This window comes from Hippocampus bargibanti, linkage group LG12 (genome assembly GCF_051943395.1).
Source record: "Hippocampus bargibanti isolate YZ-2025 linkage group LG12, ASM5194339v1, whole genome shotgun sequence".
NCBI classification, from domain to species: domain Eukaryota; kingdom Metazoa; phylum Chordata; class Actinopteri; order Syngnathiformes; family Syngnathidae; genus Hippocampus; species Hippocampus bargibanti.
In genome coordinates, this window is record NC_142745.1 from 4,381,230 (window position 1) to 4,396,736 (window position 15,507).

The following is a 15,507-nucleotide window of genomic DNA, read 5'->3' on the forward strand; positions in this document are numbered from 1 at the left end:
ATTCATTAGTAAAATTCCCATTTTGAGGCTACACTAAAGGCAATACAATACAACAATGTTCATACTGAGCTTTTATAAACCCCGCAGCTGTAACAAACCACTTTACAGAACATTTAAAATATGACATCCAAGACATCAGAATATTGATTTGTGTAATAGACTCACCGGATTATGAAGTGCACTGTCGGCTTTTGAGATCTTTGATATTTTTAGGTGTGTCTTACAATACGGTAGCTCTTGAATATTTTTGGGAGAATTAACTGCTTGGGGAGTTCAAGGATACTGGCAACATTTTGAAACGAATCAGGAAACAATCCTGGAAAAGATGGCTTCAGATCTTTTGAAGATGATTCAAACCAAATTGTTTGACGTGAAAGTTTGCTACTTTCACACGATGTTGACACAGTCTGTCATGGGTAAATGTGTGTTTGTGTGCCTGTTAGCGGGAGCAACACTTTCTCAGACGTTTGCGAGGTGCGGGAAGACAGCTTCCCCCCTCTCCATTTCTGTACTTCAAATACGCTGTAAAAAATGCCCCAAATTGCACCTTGGTTATTTCAATCTCAGTGGGAAACTAAATTCGACATTGGCCTCAATGAACCTCTGTGCCTCAAATGAGACTGGCAAGGCTCATAGTTGCATCCCTAACACAGCACAGGAGAGACATACAGCAGTTTTGTGATGGAACAAACATGAGACGATTCAACTAAATATCAAAATATTTAAACTGCAGCTTGTTTTTTGGGGAAAAAAATCTTAACTCCTTCAGGGACTGCGGTCACAGCGAACAGCTTATCATGCCATCAGGTTTCAGGTTGTCATTTTTGGTCCATGAAAAGGTTGGATTGGATTGGATTGGATATGCCTTTATTAGTCTCACAGTGGAGAAATTTACATTTCACAGCAGCAAAGTGATGAAAGGAATGAAAGTAGAAAAACGAAATACATGAGTTCATATATTAAAGAAGAATTATGATCTTCTGAGAGAAGATCATAATTCGATGAATGATGAAAGATTAACGAAATCTTATCGACTCCACCTCAGACTCACACAAGACAGTGTGATTTAAGTCCTTCAAACTAAAAAACTGTTTCCAAATTGGTATTGTTTACAGAGCTCTGGGTAAACCCTGAAAGCATCCACAGTTGAAATGCCACTCAAGTTATTTATTGTCACAATTACGTTTGGCATGCTGTGAGAGAATACAGGAGAGGGTAACAATGCTGTTCAACATGTTGAATTTGACAGACGCAGCCTCACGAAATCAACACCGACGCAAACCAGAAAGCCACATATTAGTTTTTAGAACATATTGAAATAATGAACTTAGCCAAGCACAAATTTGGTTTAGCCTGGTTTTGATCATAGTCTGTTGGTTTGCTTTGAAAGTTTACATGGTTAGTTAGAGCGGAGAGGTGCATGGGCCAAGGAGTAACCCAATATCGCTTGGCGTCAACCTGGATAAACGGAAAGATCAATTCATTTATTTTCATTGTCGGCAGTTACAGGCGGCTTGCATTGCAGCCAACGAAGCCAGTCATCCGGCTGGTGAACTTGGGTTGAAAAATGTAAAAACAGAATGTCAATTACATCAAGTCCTGTGGACAGTTTAGCTTTTTTTTTCTCCTAGAGATGATCTAAAGATATCTCATAGGAGACCTTTTACAAAACACAAAGTACTGGGCAGTAGTGTTGACACAGCTCTTGCATGGGACTTCATTGTGCAAAGTGAATTCTTACAAAAAAAACTGACAAGAATTAACATTCACTGCCATTCACGGATTTATTCGGGAATTAAAAATATGACAGAGCGCCATTCCAGATTTGTTCGGTTTTGTTATTTCATGTTTGGGTGCCGATAAAGCGCTGGCCATGGCCTCTGGCAATATTACTTCTTCTCCACAAGGGGGCAGAATTTTTTTTAAACCAATATGTATGCATTGCATTGTATTTTGGACAGCCACCCTCATTTCAAGCTCATATAACTCCAGACCCATATAATTTAGGAATTATCTATTTTTTCTGTTGAAAGAAGAGAGTCTAATGTTTCTTACGCTGCTTTGAATGTTTTTGTAGTCCTAAAACTCAATATTCTGTGGGTCTTGACAATGATAAAAACCCTGGACACATTTTTGCACATCTGCCAATGAATCAGTTTACAAAGGTACCTAAAAGCAGATTCCATCCATCCATTTTTAAATGTTTTTGCCTCAATAGATTAGAATCAGACCCAACATCACCCTTGGTGGTCAGTCAGGTCCAAAGTGCTTGCAAACTGTGAAAATGGAGTGTGTTCGGCGACAGTATGCGAACCACTTGTCTGTAAACAATAAGAGGAAGCAATCAAATTCCATGGTACTGACTCGGAAAAGAATGACGTATTCCGAACTTCCCTTCTCTTGGAAATAGCATCGTCATCAACTATATATACACAAATCAATTTGTTAGTAAAGATATAAAGGATAAATAATAAAGGATCATAAGAAAAGTGGGTCAAAAACACTGGAGGAGGCAAAAAAAACGAGAAATGCCAGTGGTAAGAACGAATGAGGGGTTAGCATATGGCGCTGAGGGTTTCCTACGTAAACAGATAGCCTCATTGCATCTTCATGTCTGCGAAAGAGCAACATTTTCAACGGCGAGGAGCGCACATCTGTCAAAACACGGCACCATTTCGTAGCCTTGAAGCTGCTGAGGGGGAGCTTGACTTACTTTGAGCAGGAAAGGCTGAAAACACAATCGGGAAGGGATGACTAAATCGCTATAAAGACATCTTTCAGCACTTTGGTGTGCATGCTTGATCGCTACTCAAGGGACACATGCATCATTAAATTGTGGACACGGTGTAAATCGTGTCATTTCAGTTCGCAAAATGGCTTGAAAATATCATTTCTGTTGATATATTTGTTGCCCTAGCACTGTGTTTAACTTAACTTAATCACTGCCACAATATCAAGATTGTGGGTCGATGTAGATTTGTGCAGCTAAAAGATGTTAAGTTGACAAAGATCCTATTCGCCATTTGTTCGAATACAGTGGTCACTCTACTTACGAACGTCTCTTCATTCCAAATGTTCAAGTTACTTAATGTCTCAACAGAAAAACATTGCTTCTTGTTATGAAATACATTTCAAGATATGAAAGGTAAAAATACAGAATGGGCAGCTACTTGCAGATCCAACTGTCATGAATGCAACATACTGCTCTGCCATTGGCTATTACCAAGCATCTTCTTGGCATTCCATTGGCTAAGAGGGACATCGATCCAATGTGTTTGTGTGTGCAGCTAGATAGATATCGTTTTGTGCTTATGTAACATCCTCATTATTTGCCTATCGGGCCAGTCCGATTGTTTTACGGAATTGTGAATCACTCAGAAATGTGTTCACCAGTCATACGAACGCTCACTATGCTGATGTTTGCCTTGGACGTTTTTGAAGGCTCGTTAAAAGCCGACACAAGCAAACCTCAGATCAGTTCATCTGAGAGAGAACATAAACTCAAGAGGGCAAAAACTGAGGAGGAAGCAGTTAAGTTAAATGACCATCCATTTTTTCCTTTTTTTACTTCATGCACAACTCTCATTTCTTGTTTAATATTCTAATAAATTTGTTACACCATTTGATGTGGTTTATTGCTTTAGAAAGCATTCCTGTTTGAATATTGTGGGATCTTGGAACGGATTAGGGCATTTGCATGCAAAATGTATCTTGACATACAAAATTTTCTAGTATTTTTCTTTCTAGAAGTAATTTATTTTGTAAGTAGATCTACCACTATACCACGTCTGTGTAAGCTCTCAGTCGTACATGAGTGGTCCATCGATGAGAAGGTTTCTTCAGCCGTCATCTGTACAAATTTGAAATTCGTACAGATGACGGCTGAAGAAACCTTCTCATCGATGTACCACTATACCAGTAATTTTATGTCCAAGAATAATTTTTTTTCTCAGCATCTGAAAAAAACGGACTGGAAACAGTTTTCTCTTGCTCAAGTTCTGAAAGTCTTCCCAGGGCTCCGTAAAAAGCACCATATACAATTATTATTTTATTTGCATTTGCCTGTTTGTTTTAAAAAACGGCTTACAGAGCTATTCAGACAACAATTCTTGGTCTCATTATATTTGCGCTTTGGAAGCATCTTTGAGCATGACATCAGCACGTGGGGGTGAACAAGTCTTGCGCCATTTTGTAAGAAATCAAAGAGTCGCACTGTCGTGCCATGGGCTGGTCATGCAAACTGCAAGAGAAAACAGTTTTAATGAGTGTGTGCTGGCTAGGCAAATATCTGGTGTTCTGTCAGATGTGTTTTGGACTGAAGTTATGCATGTTGCATAGCTCCAAAGAGGTCCTGAGTTCTCAAGGTGAGGGGTAGGGTGGAGAAGGGGTAAGCTTGTGGAGCACTGAAAGCAAGGCCTTGTTGCTCTCTGTGGTAGCCTGACCAATGGTGCCCTCCCCGCCCTGGCTCACCTACGTGCTCGCAACACACGTGCACACGCGCAAGCAAGCAGGCTGGCAGCCCAGCTTCAACGGAAGAAGCCCAGTCATATTTTGCAATGGATTCCTGAGTTTGCACAGGTAAAGTCAGTCAAAGAACATGTCGAGGCACCACCCTCTTTTTTTCATAACTAAAATGTTTTCCAGAGGTATTTTCATTTGAAATGACAATCTTCCTAATCTTACAATATGAATATAGGATGAGTCAGAAAGTAGCCAGCAGAAGAAATGTCAATGTTGGAACAAAAACAAAAAGCTTTCATTGAAGAGTTTTGTTCCCATGGCAACATAACATGTCAATCTTTGCACACTCTCCTATTAGCTCTTACGGTCATTCTCAAAACATTTTGGGTCTGATGGATAAAACCTGATTTGAGTTATTTTCTACCTGACTGCTGATCAAAAATGCAGAAGGGAAAAGTCACTTATAAAATTCGCAATGCAGCACACCGACATCAACAAGCAAGCTCTTATCATCATCACAAGAAGAAGCAACGATTTCCCCCCCAAAAAAAGAAGCAAAACCAAACTCAGCACCACAAACTCATTCAACGTGCATCAAATGCTAAATACCACCGTGGCAGAAATCTCAATCGTGAATCAGAGATTATATCATTGCAACCGCTGATTTATTGGCTCATTACTGACACTGATCTGCACGTCAGACAAATTGAGTTCTAGCCAGCCTATTTGAACCCAGCCCAACCTTTATCCTGTTGTATTTCATGCGAATTAGCTTTCTTTTTTTTTTACAATATCACAAATCACGGACAAATGTGGGTGAAAAAAAGAATCAGAATCATCTTTATTGCCAAGTATGTAGAACACACAAGGAATTTGTCTCCGGTAGAACACGCTGCACTAGTATCATCAAAAAATGGAAACTCTATACAGTTCTATTTGGGTTACTGTTTAGAGCACAGGTGTCAAAGTCAAGGCCCGCGGGCCAAATCCGGCCCGCCACATCATTTTTTTTCGGCCCGCGAAAGCAAATCAAACGTGTTAAATTCCATGATGATTGCTAAAATCTGAGCCAAAATTTCATATTTTTGGATGTCAACCACAATAAAAGTCATTATTCTTGACTTCAGATTTGAAAATGAGTTATTCATTAATTTGCTGTGTGCTCTATATGTAATATTTGAAGGCATTTAAACATTCTAATGGGTTCCCCAAATTCATAACGGCCCTCGAGAGGAAACCATAACTACAATGTGGCCCGCGGCAAAAATGACTTTGACACCCCTGGTTTAGAGAGTTAATGGCTAGGAGGAAAAAGCTGTTTAAATGCCTGACACAAAGATGGCTCCCAGTTTTGTTAAGGGGTCACATTTGCAGGCGGCACCGCAAATGACATGCATTCATTTTGTATATTGCTTTTCCCTCGCGAGGATTACAGATGACCTGAAGCCCGACTCCAGGTGAGAAGGCCTTTAAGCGCTGGGCACACATGTTCATATTCTCACTCACCGACAATTTAGAGTCTTCAATTAACCCAATTTGGATATATTTTTATACACTGCCATGTTAGATAAGCCCCAAGAGAATACCCCCAGCACAAACCTTCAATGAAAATATAAACTCCACATGAGGCCAGAAGCTAAAATGTGAACTTGAACCCTCAGAACCGTGAGGAAGATGTGCTCACCACTAGTGCGCTGTGATCAACAATGTTTACATTCATGAACAATCTGCTTACAGTCAAACTGTGAGATCATTTTTCTTCAAGAAATCCCAAATGTAACTATTTGGTGTGTCCTTTGTGCTGGCTTCACAGTTTTATGCATCATAAAACAATCCCAAAAAAATGTTTCATACAGATTACTTAAGCCAACGTTCCAACAATGTAAGATAGAACCTGTTCACTTACCGCGATTTGTTGCTGGGTTCAAGGTGCTATTTTCAATCTCTATGTTGGCATTGACGTGTAAACTGGTCAAGGACACTGCAGGATACGGGTCCCCATCATCTGGCGGCTCTGGGGAGATGGCAGGAGAACTCCTCTCCTCATCCATGGGCGTAGGCCTGGCTCTTTTCCGAGGAGGTGGAGGAGCCCAAGAGCGAGCCTGAGGGAAAGGGCATGGTCAAACATTATAGCGATGGGGGGAAAATGATCATGATATGTATAACATAATAAAACGCTTCTTGTGTTCAATGGTTTGTCATGGGAGGATGAGCCTTTTTCACCAGCAAGGTTAAGATTTCAATAAAAAGACACAGCAGTTTTCTTTCAAACTAGAAAGGTGTCATCATGTTTGGTTGTTGACTCATGGTGTTTTTCAAACATGAAATGCTTCAATGCTGCCGTTCTATTGGAAATTGCTTTGACATGGAAAATATTTACCTTTTATCAAGGCCCCCCAACCATAAATTGTACCGTGGTTGCTCTTCAGGGATGGCGCTAGCTACACTGTGGCCAGGGCGTGCTTTCATCCCATCAGCGATTTGTGTAGCTGCAGTTAAGACCTTCCAGGTTTATAATTTCATAGTGTAAAATATATGTATAAACTATTTTATAATCCTCCATATGTATTATACAATACATATTTCTTTATTTATATAGAGCTTTAACAACAGCTGAAGCTGTGATGAAGAACTTAACACCGACAACTATCATATACAGGAAATAAAGCAGTCACAAAGATAGAGGAAAGCACCAGGGAGTAAAACTCAGATCAAGTCTGAATCATGCTCGAGACTACAAGTGAATTTTGAGGCGGATTTTCAAGATTGGGAGCGAGGGGGCTTCAGTGTATTGTAATGTAATGTATTGGGGGTGGGTATTTAATATAGCCTTGTGGTACTTGTGCACCTATTTTAAAAAAGCTCATTGACAAAAGTCAATCCCAAAAAAATTCAGTCAAGTTCAACATGTTTGAAAATTCTCACAAATCTGTGAAAACCAGCCACTATGAACTGACTGGAAAGAAGCTCATTCAAATGCAGAATCAAAAGGGAAATCATTAAAATGAGGGAAAACCCTCAAACGGTTTGGAGAAAGGAAGATTAATGGCAACGGTTGACAAACAGGTCTTGATCTCGTCGGACATTCCACCATGTGGTGTTTTGACAATGACGGGGAGGGAATGTTGTCTGTGTGCACGAGTCATCAAAGAAAACATATTCAGCATGTTATAGTTGTAATTTATCAAGTCACGATCACAAAGTGCAAATAAAGTCACAGATGTCAAGTTTATCAAGTGCATGTAGCCAAAAAACATAAAGCGCAACCTTCAAATTCAGAGTTTCTCCAGTAGAATCTGAAACACAACCTGCTACGAAAACAACAACGCAAACAATCGAGATCGTTGCGAAATGTGAAGTTCAGTCACGTGCCAGTGTTTTGGCATGCGCGTGCCCCTCAGCCGGCCAGCTGTTTGCGCGCCCCCGCCGTCTCACTACCTTGACGACTTTTCAAAAAAATAAAAGCCGAACAATCAAACATGTATGTATTTATAAACTCAGCATTCGACGCGTACAATCATGAATTCATCATCATTTTAATTTGGGAAGGAAGGTGAAACGGCTGCGAGTGTAGAAGTCCCCCCCCCCACACAACAAAAAGTTAACTCAGTCACGTAGAAAGGATACTTTCAACCCCTGGCGACTTTTACCACGATAGTTGCGAGGTAAACACGGTTGGTTTTGTTTTAATTACATACGTCTGTTTATCATAACGAGTCACAACATGTCGAAGACCGCAGTGAGACGAACTTTGATTCGTTCTAAATCGAACTCGGTTTTACGCCACACAACAACGACGAAACGCACTCACCTTGCGTGGATGGGTCGAGGAAATATGGCAGCTTTTGGCTAATTCATTTTCTGACCTCTCCAGGTGGGCTTCTCTCACCCTCGGAGTCCTGCTCCTCCCTCCTCCTCCTCGCACGCCCTCCAATCTTATCAACGCACTTCCACGGACCTTATCCACCGCGCACCGGTTAAGTTCACCCCCTCTCCAAAAAACGTAACTTCAGTGCATTTCCGCCCCACCGAGTCTTCCTCCCCGGTTCCCCCCAAAAAACGTACTCCGACTCGCCCCTCGTCCTCCAGATGTTGCGACGCTTTGGCAACTCGTTGAGGGAGCTAGAAAAAAGGGGGAGGGAAAAAAAAGTTGTGACTGCAGCTTTTCTCGCTCTCACGCGAGTAAAAATCGGACTTGTATGGGTAGGCGTGCAACCTTCACGGTCCCAGCAACTTTTGGGCAGAAAACTCCCGTCGAGTCTGCAGTGATTATGCTTCCTCCAGGCTACCAACGACACTTGGGCTGAGCTATCCAGTCCTGTCACCATTTACTCTTAACTCAAAGCCGTCAACTCGTGCCTGTGAATTACGAGGCCGGTAACCACATGTTTTCACATTAATAACAGACTTTGTTTGTGGCAGATGGCTACACACCTATTCATTGAAGCAGTAACGTTATGGGCGTGATAGTCAAGAAAAAGTAGAGGGATGAGTCATTGCTGTGATATTACCCACCCACCCACCACCCAAATCCAAACACATAACATGTTTGTGCAATTTTTCAAGGAAAAAAAAGTATCACGACAAAGTCTTCAGTTTCTTGAGAGATATTTATTTGAACTGCAGGCCTCACATTGGGTGGTAAAGACAAGGTCATGTACACATTTCGATCAACAACCAATCATACTAGCATTTGCACCAAATATATGGACATTTCAGAATGCTTGAAAATCAGACTGCCGGAAAGATGCACCGATGTTTTTTTCTGTTTTTAGATTTAAAAGAAATATCAGGTGTGAAAAAATGTCTAAAAAACGGTCATCACATTGACAGACAGTAGCATTAGATGTCAACAGTTTATTGAGATGACAAAACCATGACAGTTCGAAACAAAGGATTTGAGAACTCCACCTTGAGGGACATTTTGAATTTCTTTTGCTGGTGATTTGAACAGTGCGATTTGTCTTTCACATATTTGCAATATTTAACACAAGCCTGCACGAGATATTAAACAACCAACTGAGCCATAACACCCAAAGGTTGCAACAAAGCCTTTGGGAAGGCTGTAAAATTTCGAGGCCTTTCAGGCAGCTTCCGTTTTTGTGAACAACACATTTCCCTCTTCAATTTGGCCTCCCAATCACTCATCTGAGCCTGTTCAAGCTCTAACAGTGAGGCGTCTGCAGCATTTCGTACACAAAAATGTATCATTTGCATTTTTGTTCTTTGCATTGAGGACCATTCCAGTCCCAGTTTAATTGGACAGACTATCTTTGTAATATATATATATATAAAAAACGAACCAAGACTCTGGGGTCCAATAGTAGAAAGGCAAATGGAACGCCTTTCAGCTTATAAGCAAATGAACACATGGAAGGCCCAATAACGTGCATTCCCAGCGTTTCAGCCTCACCACAGCATCCCATATACTCTCCCAGTGGCCTTTTATAGGGCACGGAAAGATATTTGGTAAACTTCAACCAGCGATTCCCAACCACTGTGCCAAGGCACATTTGTGTTGCGTGAACTATGAACACGTGTGCTGAGGGAGATAATTCAATTTCAAAGGATTTGTCCCAATATTATTTATTAAAGACAAATGATCATGCCTCTTTGTTTACTATATATACCATTAATATATAGTGAACAATTAAATGCCTGAAATAAAATATGCCAATCGTATTTGGGAAACACTGACAGGCACAAAGAAATTGATTCGTAAAAATGTCTTCTAGGCACTAGTACGGCATTATTTTTGCAAATCTGTACAACTTTCTCGGAACTGGAAAATACATTCAAAAACGTATCTGCCATTTTAAATTTTAACTCATTCACTGTCAGTCCCGAATTTATTCGGGAATTGAAAATATGACGTGGAGCGCCATTCCCAAATTTATTCTGGGGGTGCAGGGTGGCGTCGATATGTCGAATCGCTGGTCAGACCTTTGGCAATGTTTTTCCCTCCCACGAGGAGGCAGTATTTGCCTTTTCTACAGTCGCCACCATTTCTAGCTCAGATAACTCCAGACCCATATAATTTAGGAATTAACTATCGCTGCTGATGAAAGAAGAGAGTCTAAAGTTTCTTACGCCAAATTGAATGTTTTTGTAGTCCTAAAACTCAATATTCGGTGGGTCCTGAAATTTGAGTGAAAATGACAAAAACCCTGGCACTGGAGTGGGACACATTTTTGCACATCGTCTGGGAGTAAATGAGTTAATCTTCATAGAAAAAGGGAACTCCCCAAAACATGAAGAACAAAATCCATAAATGTATCTGCGGGGGAGTTAATCTTTGGGTCTATTTCTGAGGTGAACAGGGCCAAGATATCTAGCGGCCGTGCGCACTAAGCAGGCAAATATGACAGTGTCGTTCCACATTCCTCACCTCAAACACTTCAATGGAATCATTCTCCAATTATGAATCAGTCATGGCTGCTATCGCAATGAGATTATTTTAGTATTCACACGGGCTACACAACATATGCCATCCATGGATTATATGTCATGAGAAAAGATTGTCATTAAACAGTAAATCAGTGATTTTACCAGTTAAACTAGCATAACGTTTCAATGTAACTTGAAGTAGCTAGCGTGTAAAAAGCTAGCATGTTTACTTTACACATAACTAATGGCTGTCCGTTATTGTATAACATTTATTATTACGTCAATCAGGCTCTGACCGATTGATTTCGGCGTTTTAAGAGTAAAGTGAAGATATTATTTAATTGATGAGCTAAGTAGCTCCTGGCTAACCTGTCGTTTGGAGAGTTAATGTAGCATATTTGATGGGGGACAGGGTTTTCAGCTGCTCTGCCCCCAAACTCTGGAACTCGCTTCCTCCCAACATTCGTAACATCGATTCTCTTCCCACCTTCAAATCCCATTTCAAAACCCAACTACAGTAAAGTCTCGTTATATCGATATCGGATATATCGATAGTCCCGGTTATATCGATACTATTTCTATGCACGCAAGGAGAAAATTACATGCAAACAGGGTCGGATATATCGATAGTCCCGGTTATATCGATATTTTTTCGGACTCCCTTGAATATCGATATAACGAGACTTTACTGTATTTAGAATCACATTTTCTGTGTAGCTCTTTCTCTTTTTTCTTTTTATAACTGTATTTTATTTATTGTATTCTATTTGTGATTGTATTTTATTTATTATAGTACCTATTCTTGTCTGTGACTGTAAAGTGTCCTTGAGAGCTTTGAAAGGCACTTAAAATGAAATGTATTATTAGATTTATTATTATTATTATTATATTTAATAACAAAATAATGTGAAAATAAGAGGCTATGAGTATGTGGAGATTAATTTTAAATTGTACATTCATGGACTTGAATCAGTTTATGTGGTTGGCTTCATTGTTTTGAGCCAATTTCATCCTCAAAATTTTGTGCGAATTTCAAAAAGAGCCAAATCATGCCAAATGTATTCTAATGCAAAGAAATGCGTTTACTCTTTGAATTTTTAAACTACCTTGACTGAACGGAATCTTACAAAACGGGTCTCGGTGTAGATAAATCTACCTTGTACTCCGCCTACAGCAGGGGTGTCAAAGTTATTTTTTGCCGCGGGCCACATTGTAGTTATGGTTTCCTCTCGAGGGCCGTTATGAATTTGGGGAACCCATTAGAATGTTTAAATCCCTTCAAATATTACATACACAGCACACAGCAAATTAATGAATAACTCATTTTCAAATCTGAAGTCAAGAATAATGACTTTTATTGTGATTGACATCCAAAAATATGAAAATTTGGCTCAGATTTTAGCAATCATCATGGAATTTAACAAGTTTGATTTGCTTTGGCGGGCCGAAAAAAATGATGTGGCGGGCCGGATTTGGCCCGCGGGCCTTGACTTTGACACCTGCGTCCTACAGTGACACTATATACTGAAATTAGCATTTCTTAGCGAGTAAAACCAACTCCTACTGAGCATTGGCTCTAAAGCACAGATGCATATTAAAAAGAAGATGGCGTGCTCCGTCCTGCGCACAAGGGCACGTTGTATTTCTACCTTTCTCACATGACGCAGACATGCTCGTTGTTTGGCTTGGGCTTCTGAGGCTTCTGCTGAAGCTTTCCACCATACTCCGAGCCAGACTAAAGCGAGAGAGTGAGAGAAAGCAAGTTCACCTCGTCAGGAGGAGGACTGAGCAAAGCGTTGCTCCACTGCCCTACTACCTCACAGGCACTTGAAGCGAGATGAGAGAAGGTTTTGTTTGTGTGAAAACCAGTCAAACTCAAGCCAAATACTCACACGCAAAATTGTTTCTCAACTTAGACGCGAATTGTTTTCGTGGTTCAGAGATGTCGGCTGAGAGAGAAGAGGAGAAAAAGAAGGAGGAGGATGAAGTTGAAAATGTGGTTCCAATCACTCACAAAGATGCTTTTGTTCTGCAGCAGTGGTCTTCTTTCTTTCTTTTTTTTTTGCTCTCTAAAATGGTCAATGTGTATTTTGCATGAATCTCTCCTTTCTTGACCTATCTTGTGTAGGATTTTTTTGCATCCAAATCTTTTCTATCTTCTACGAGAACCAATATCGTGTTGTAGTTGATTTGGATGAGCTCGTTCGTCCGTGGTCAGGCATACAATGTTTATGTCTCTTTTGCTGTTGTTTGAACATAGTTAACTCATTGACTGCCATTCAGAAATGTATTCGGGAATTGAAAATATAACGTAGAGCGCCATTCCTGAATTTGTTCGGGTTTTGTTTTTTCATGCATGGGTGCCGATATAGCGCTGGTCATGGCCTCTGGATATGTTTTTTTTTCCTTTTCCACAAGGGAAAGCTTTTCCCTTTTTTCCGTGTTAGCGCTTTGTTCCAGCTTCAGCTGTTGTTAAAGCGCTATATAAACCATTGCATTGTATTTTGGACAGCCACCTTCATTTCAAGCTCATATAACTCCAGACCCATATAATTAAGGAATTAACTCTTTTTTTCTGATGAAAGAAGAGACTCTAAGGTTTCTAACACTGTATTGAATGTTTATGTAGTCCGAAAACTCAATATTCTGTCGGTCCTGGAATTCAAGCGATAATGACAAAAACCCTGGCCCCGGGCCGGACACATTTTTGTGCATGTCTGGCAGTGAATGAGTTAAACTGGTGGTGGCAAATACACATTCTGTCTGTCAGTCTCTCTTCCGCCCTTCACATCTTCCAGTCTCTCTTTACACACAAAATTCACAGCAAAATCAACATAGTGAATCAAAATAGCATCGCCCGAGGAAAGAGACAGTCTTTGCATTGTTACTGTTTCATTTCATTTTTGCCAATATTATAAAATAGATTGTCAGTCGGAGATGTCGTCGACAATGGCTGAGCGCTGTGAATGTCATTCATGAAAGGCATTGTATGAACGCAGTGGATTTGAAATGATTGTGTTCCCTCAAATGACGGGCACCAACAGGAAAGGGTGGACCTTGACTCTGAATTCAGAACAAGAAACACAATTAGAACTAAATCTTTATTTTTTTTTCCACTGTAACCCTCTGCATTCTCTTTTCAAGCTGGTTTGGTTCTGATTCTGTTCTGTCCAAGAAAACAAAAACAACAAAATTCACCAAATGTTGCATTTTTTAGTGAATCACTTAGCAAAAGCAAGAACAGCTAATCTTGACTCATCCCCCAAATTTATTTCACCCTTGGAAAATTAAAAATGTCAACATTTCTTGAAATCAATAACCTCTCGCTTCACATTTTATTGGCAAAATAGTTCAAGACCATGTATACTGTGGTAAACATATAGAAATCAATGGGTAAATGCGTACCCTCTCAAAGTCTACAATATTGTACAGTGAGACCTCAACTTACGAACTTAATTGGTTCCCAGACAGAGTGTGTAAGGCGAAAAGTGTGTATCTCAAAAAAAAAAATCCCATAGCAAACCATTAAAATGGGAATAATCCGTTCCCCGGTTTCCATAAAATATACTTTTCAACTAAATAAGCCTTAAAACTACACACAACATACCTTATTCTATGTATAATAAATGTGCTATTGTATTGTAATGAAAGAAATACACTGCATTGTATCATAAAGTCACTTTATTTACATTTGTGATGGTCATTTATGGCTTGATGGAATGGTGTTGGAGGTCAAAGATCAAAGGGAATTGCTGTTTAGAAAGAGAGGCGCATTACATGAGGCCTGTAATTAAAGAAATAAACTGTGCTGTAAAATAAAGTTTTATTTACCTTTTTGATGGTCATTGATGGCTTATGGAAGGAGAGTCACCTTCCATAAGGACTGTTGGTACCTTAACCTCTGGTGCTGTTCGGTCGTGTGCTTCCGCCGAAGATCACTCCGCCAGCCGTGGTGGGTGTGTATTATGAAAATAGTGCTTATTATGAGGTTTAATTTTCAGAAATTTGACGTTTGTAAGACGAAATGTTTGTAAGATAAGGTGTTTGTAAGTTGAGGTCTCACTGTAGTTACAAAAAGATGGTAGCAAAGCACTATTTTGCTGTGACTAAAACACTTCAACTCACTTTATCATAGTTCTTTGGCATCAGAATGTCAATATATTGTACAGGTTTGATACTTTTATTGCTTTGGCTTGAGCATTGCTGAGTGTTTCTGTATATAACAGATTTTACATATTAAATTGACTGAAAAGCCAAATGCCTATTGACACATGCGGGCGGATGCATGCATATGTAGTCTGGGCAGGTTGTGTTGTTTTTAGTGACTCAACATGCTGTTTGGAGGACAGCCCACTGTGGCAGGCCACAGACATTGGGGTGGCGGGAGGAGAGGACTACAGTACGAGTACAAGCGGCCAGAGAAAAAGATGTCAGCATGGCACTATGTACAGGACACTCAACGTATTTAGTGACTCATAGGGTCTGCCTGGACCTCAATGCTCTGCATGATGCTGAGCCCTTCACACGCAGCACTGTGCCTACACGCAAGCTAATATGCGTATAAAATACCGAAATGTATCACGAAGTGAGGCCTAAACTGAGCCATACCGTCACACCTAATATTTACTCAGTCCAGATGAGCATTCCGAAAGAAAGCCA

The 15,507-nt window shown here is 40.2% G+C and overlaps 1 protein-coding gene across 2 annotated transcripts in view; it reads right to left on the reverse strand.

Moving 5' to 3' along the window:
* Window positions 1-8,725, reverse strand: part of mdfi (MyoD family inhibitor) — a 30,731-nt gene extending 22,006 nt beyond the window's left edge. For both annotated transcript variants that reach the window (XR_016116696.1, XM_089010911.1), the window contains exons 1-2: window positions 8,273-8,725; window positions 6,368-6,563 (exon numbers count right to left, since the gene is read on the reverse strand). Coding sequence is in view for 1 of the 2 variants with exons in the window: in XM_089010911.1 (XP_088867037.1) it covers window positions 6,368-6,512 (145 nt within the window). In the remaining variant the exon portion in view is untranslated. The remainder of the gene's footprint in view (window positions 1-6,367; window positions 6,564-8,272) is intronic.
* Window positions 8,726-15,507: the final 6,782 nt, after the last annotated feature.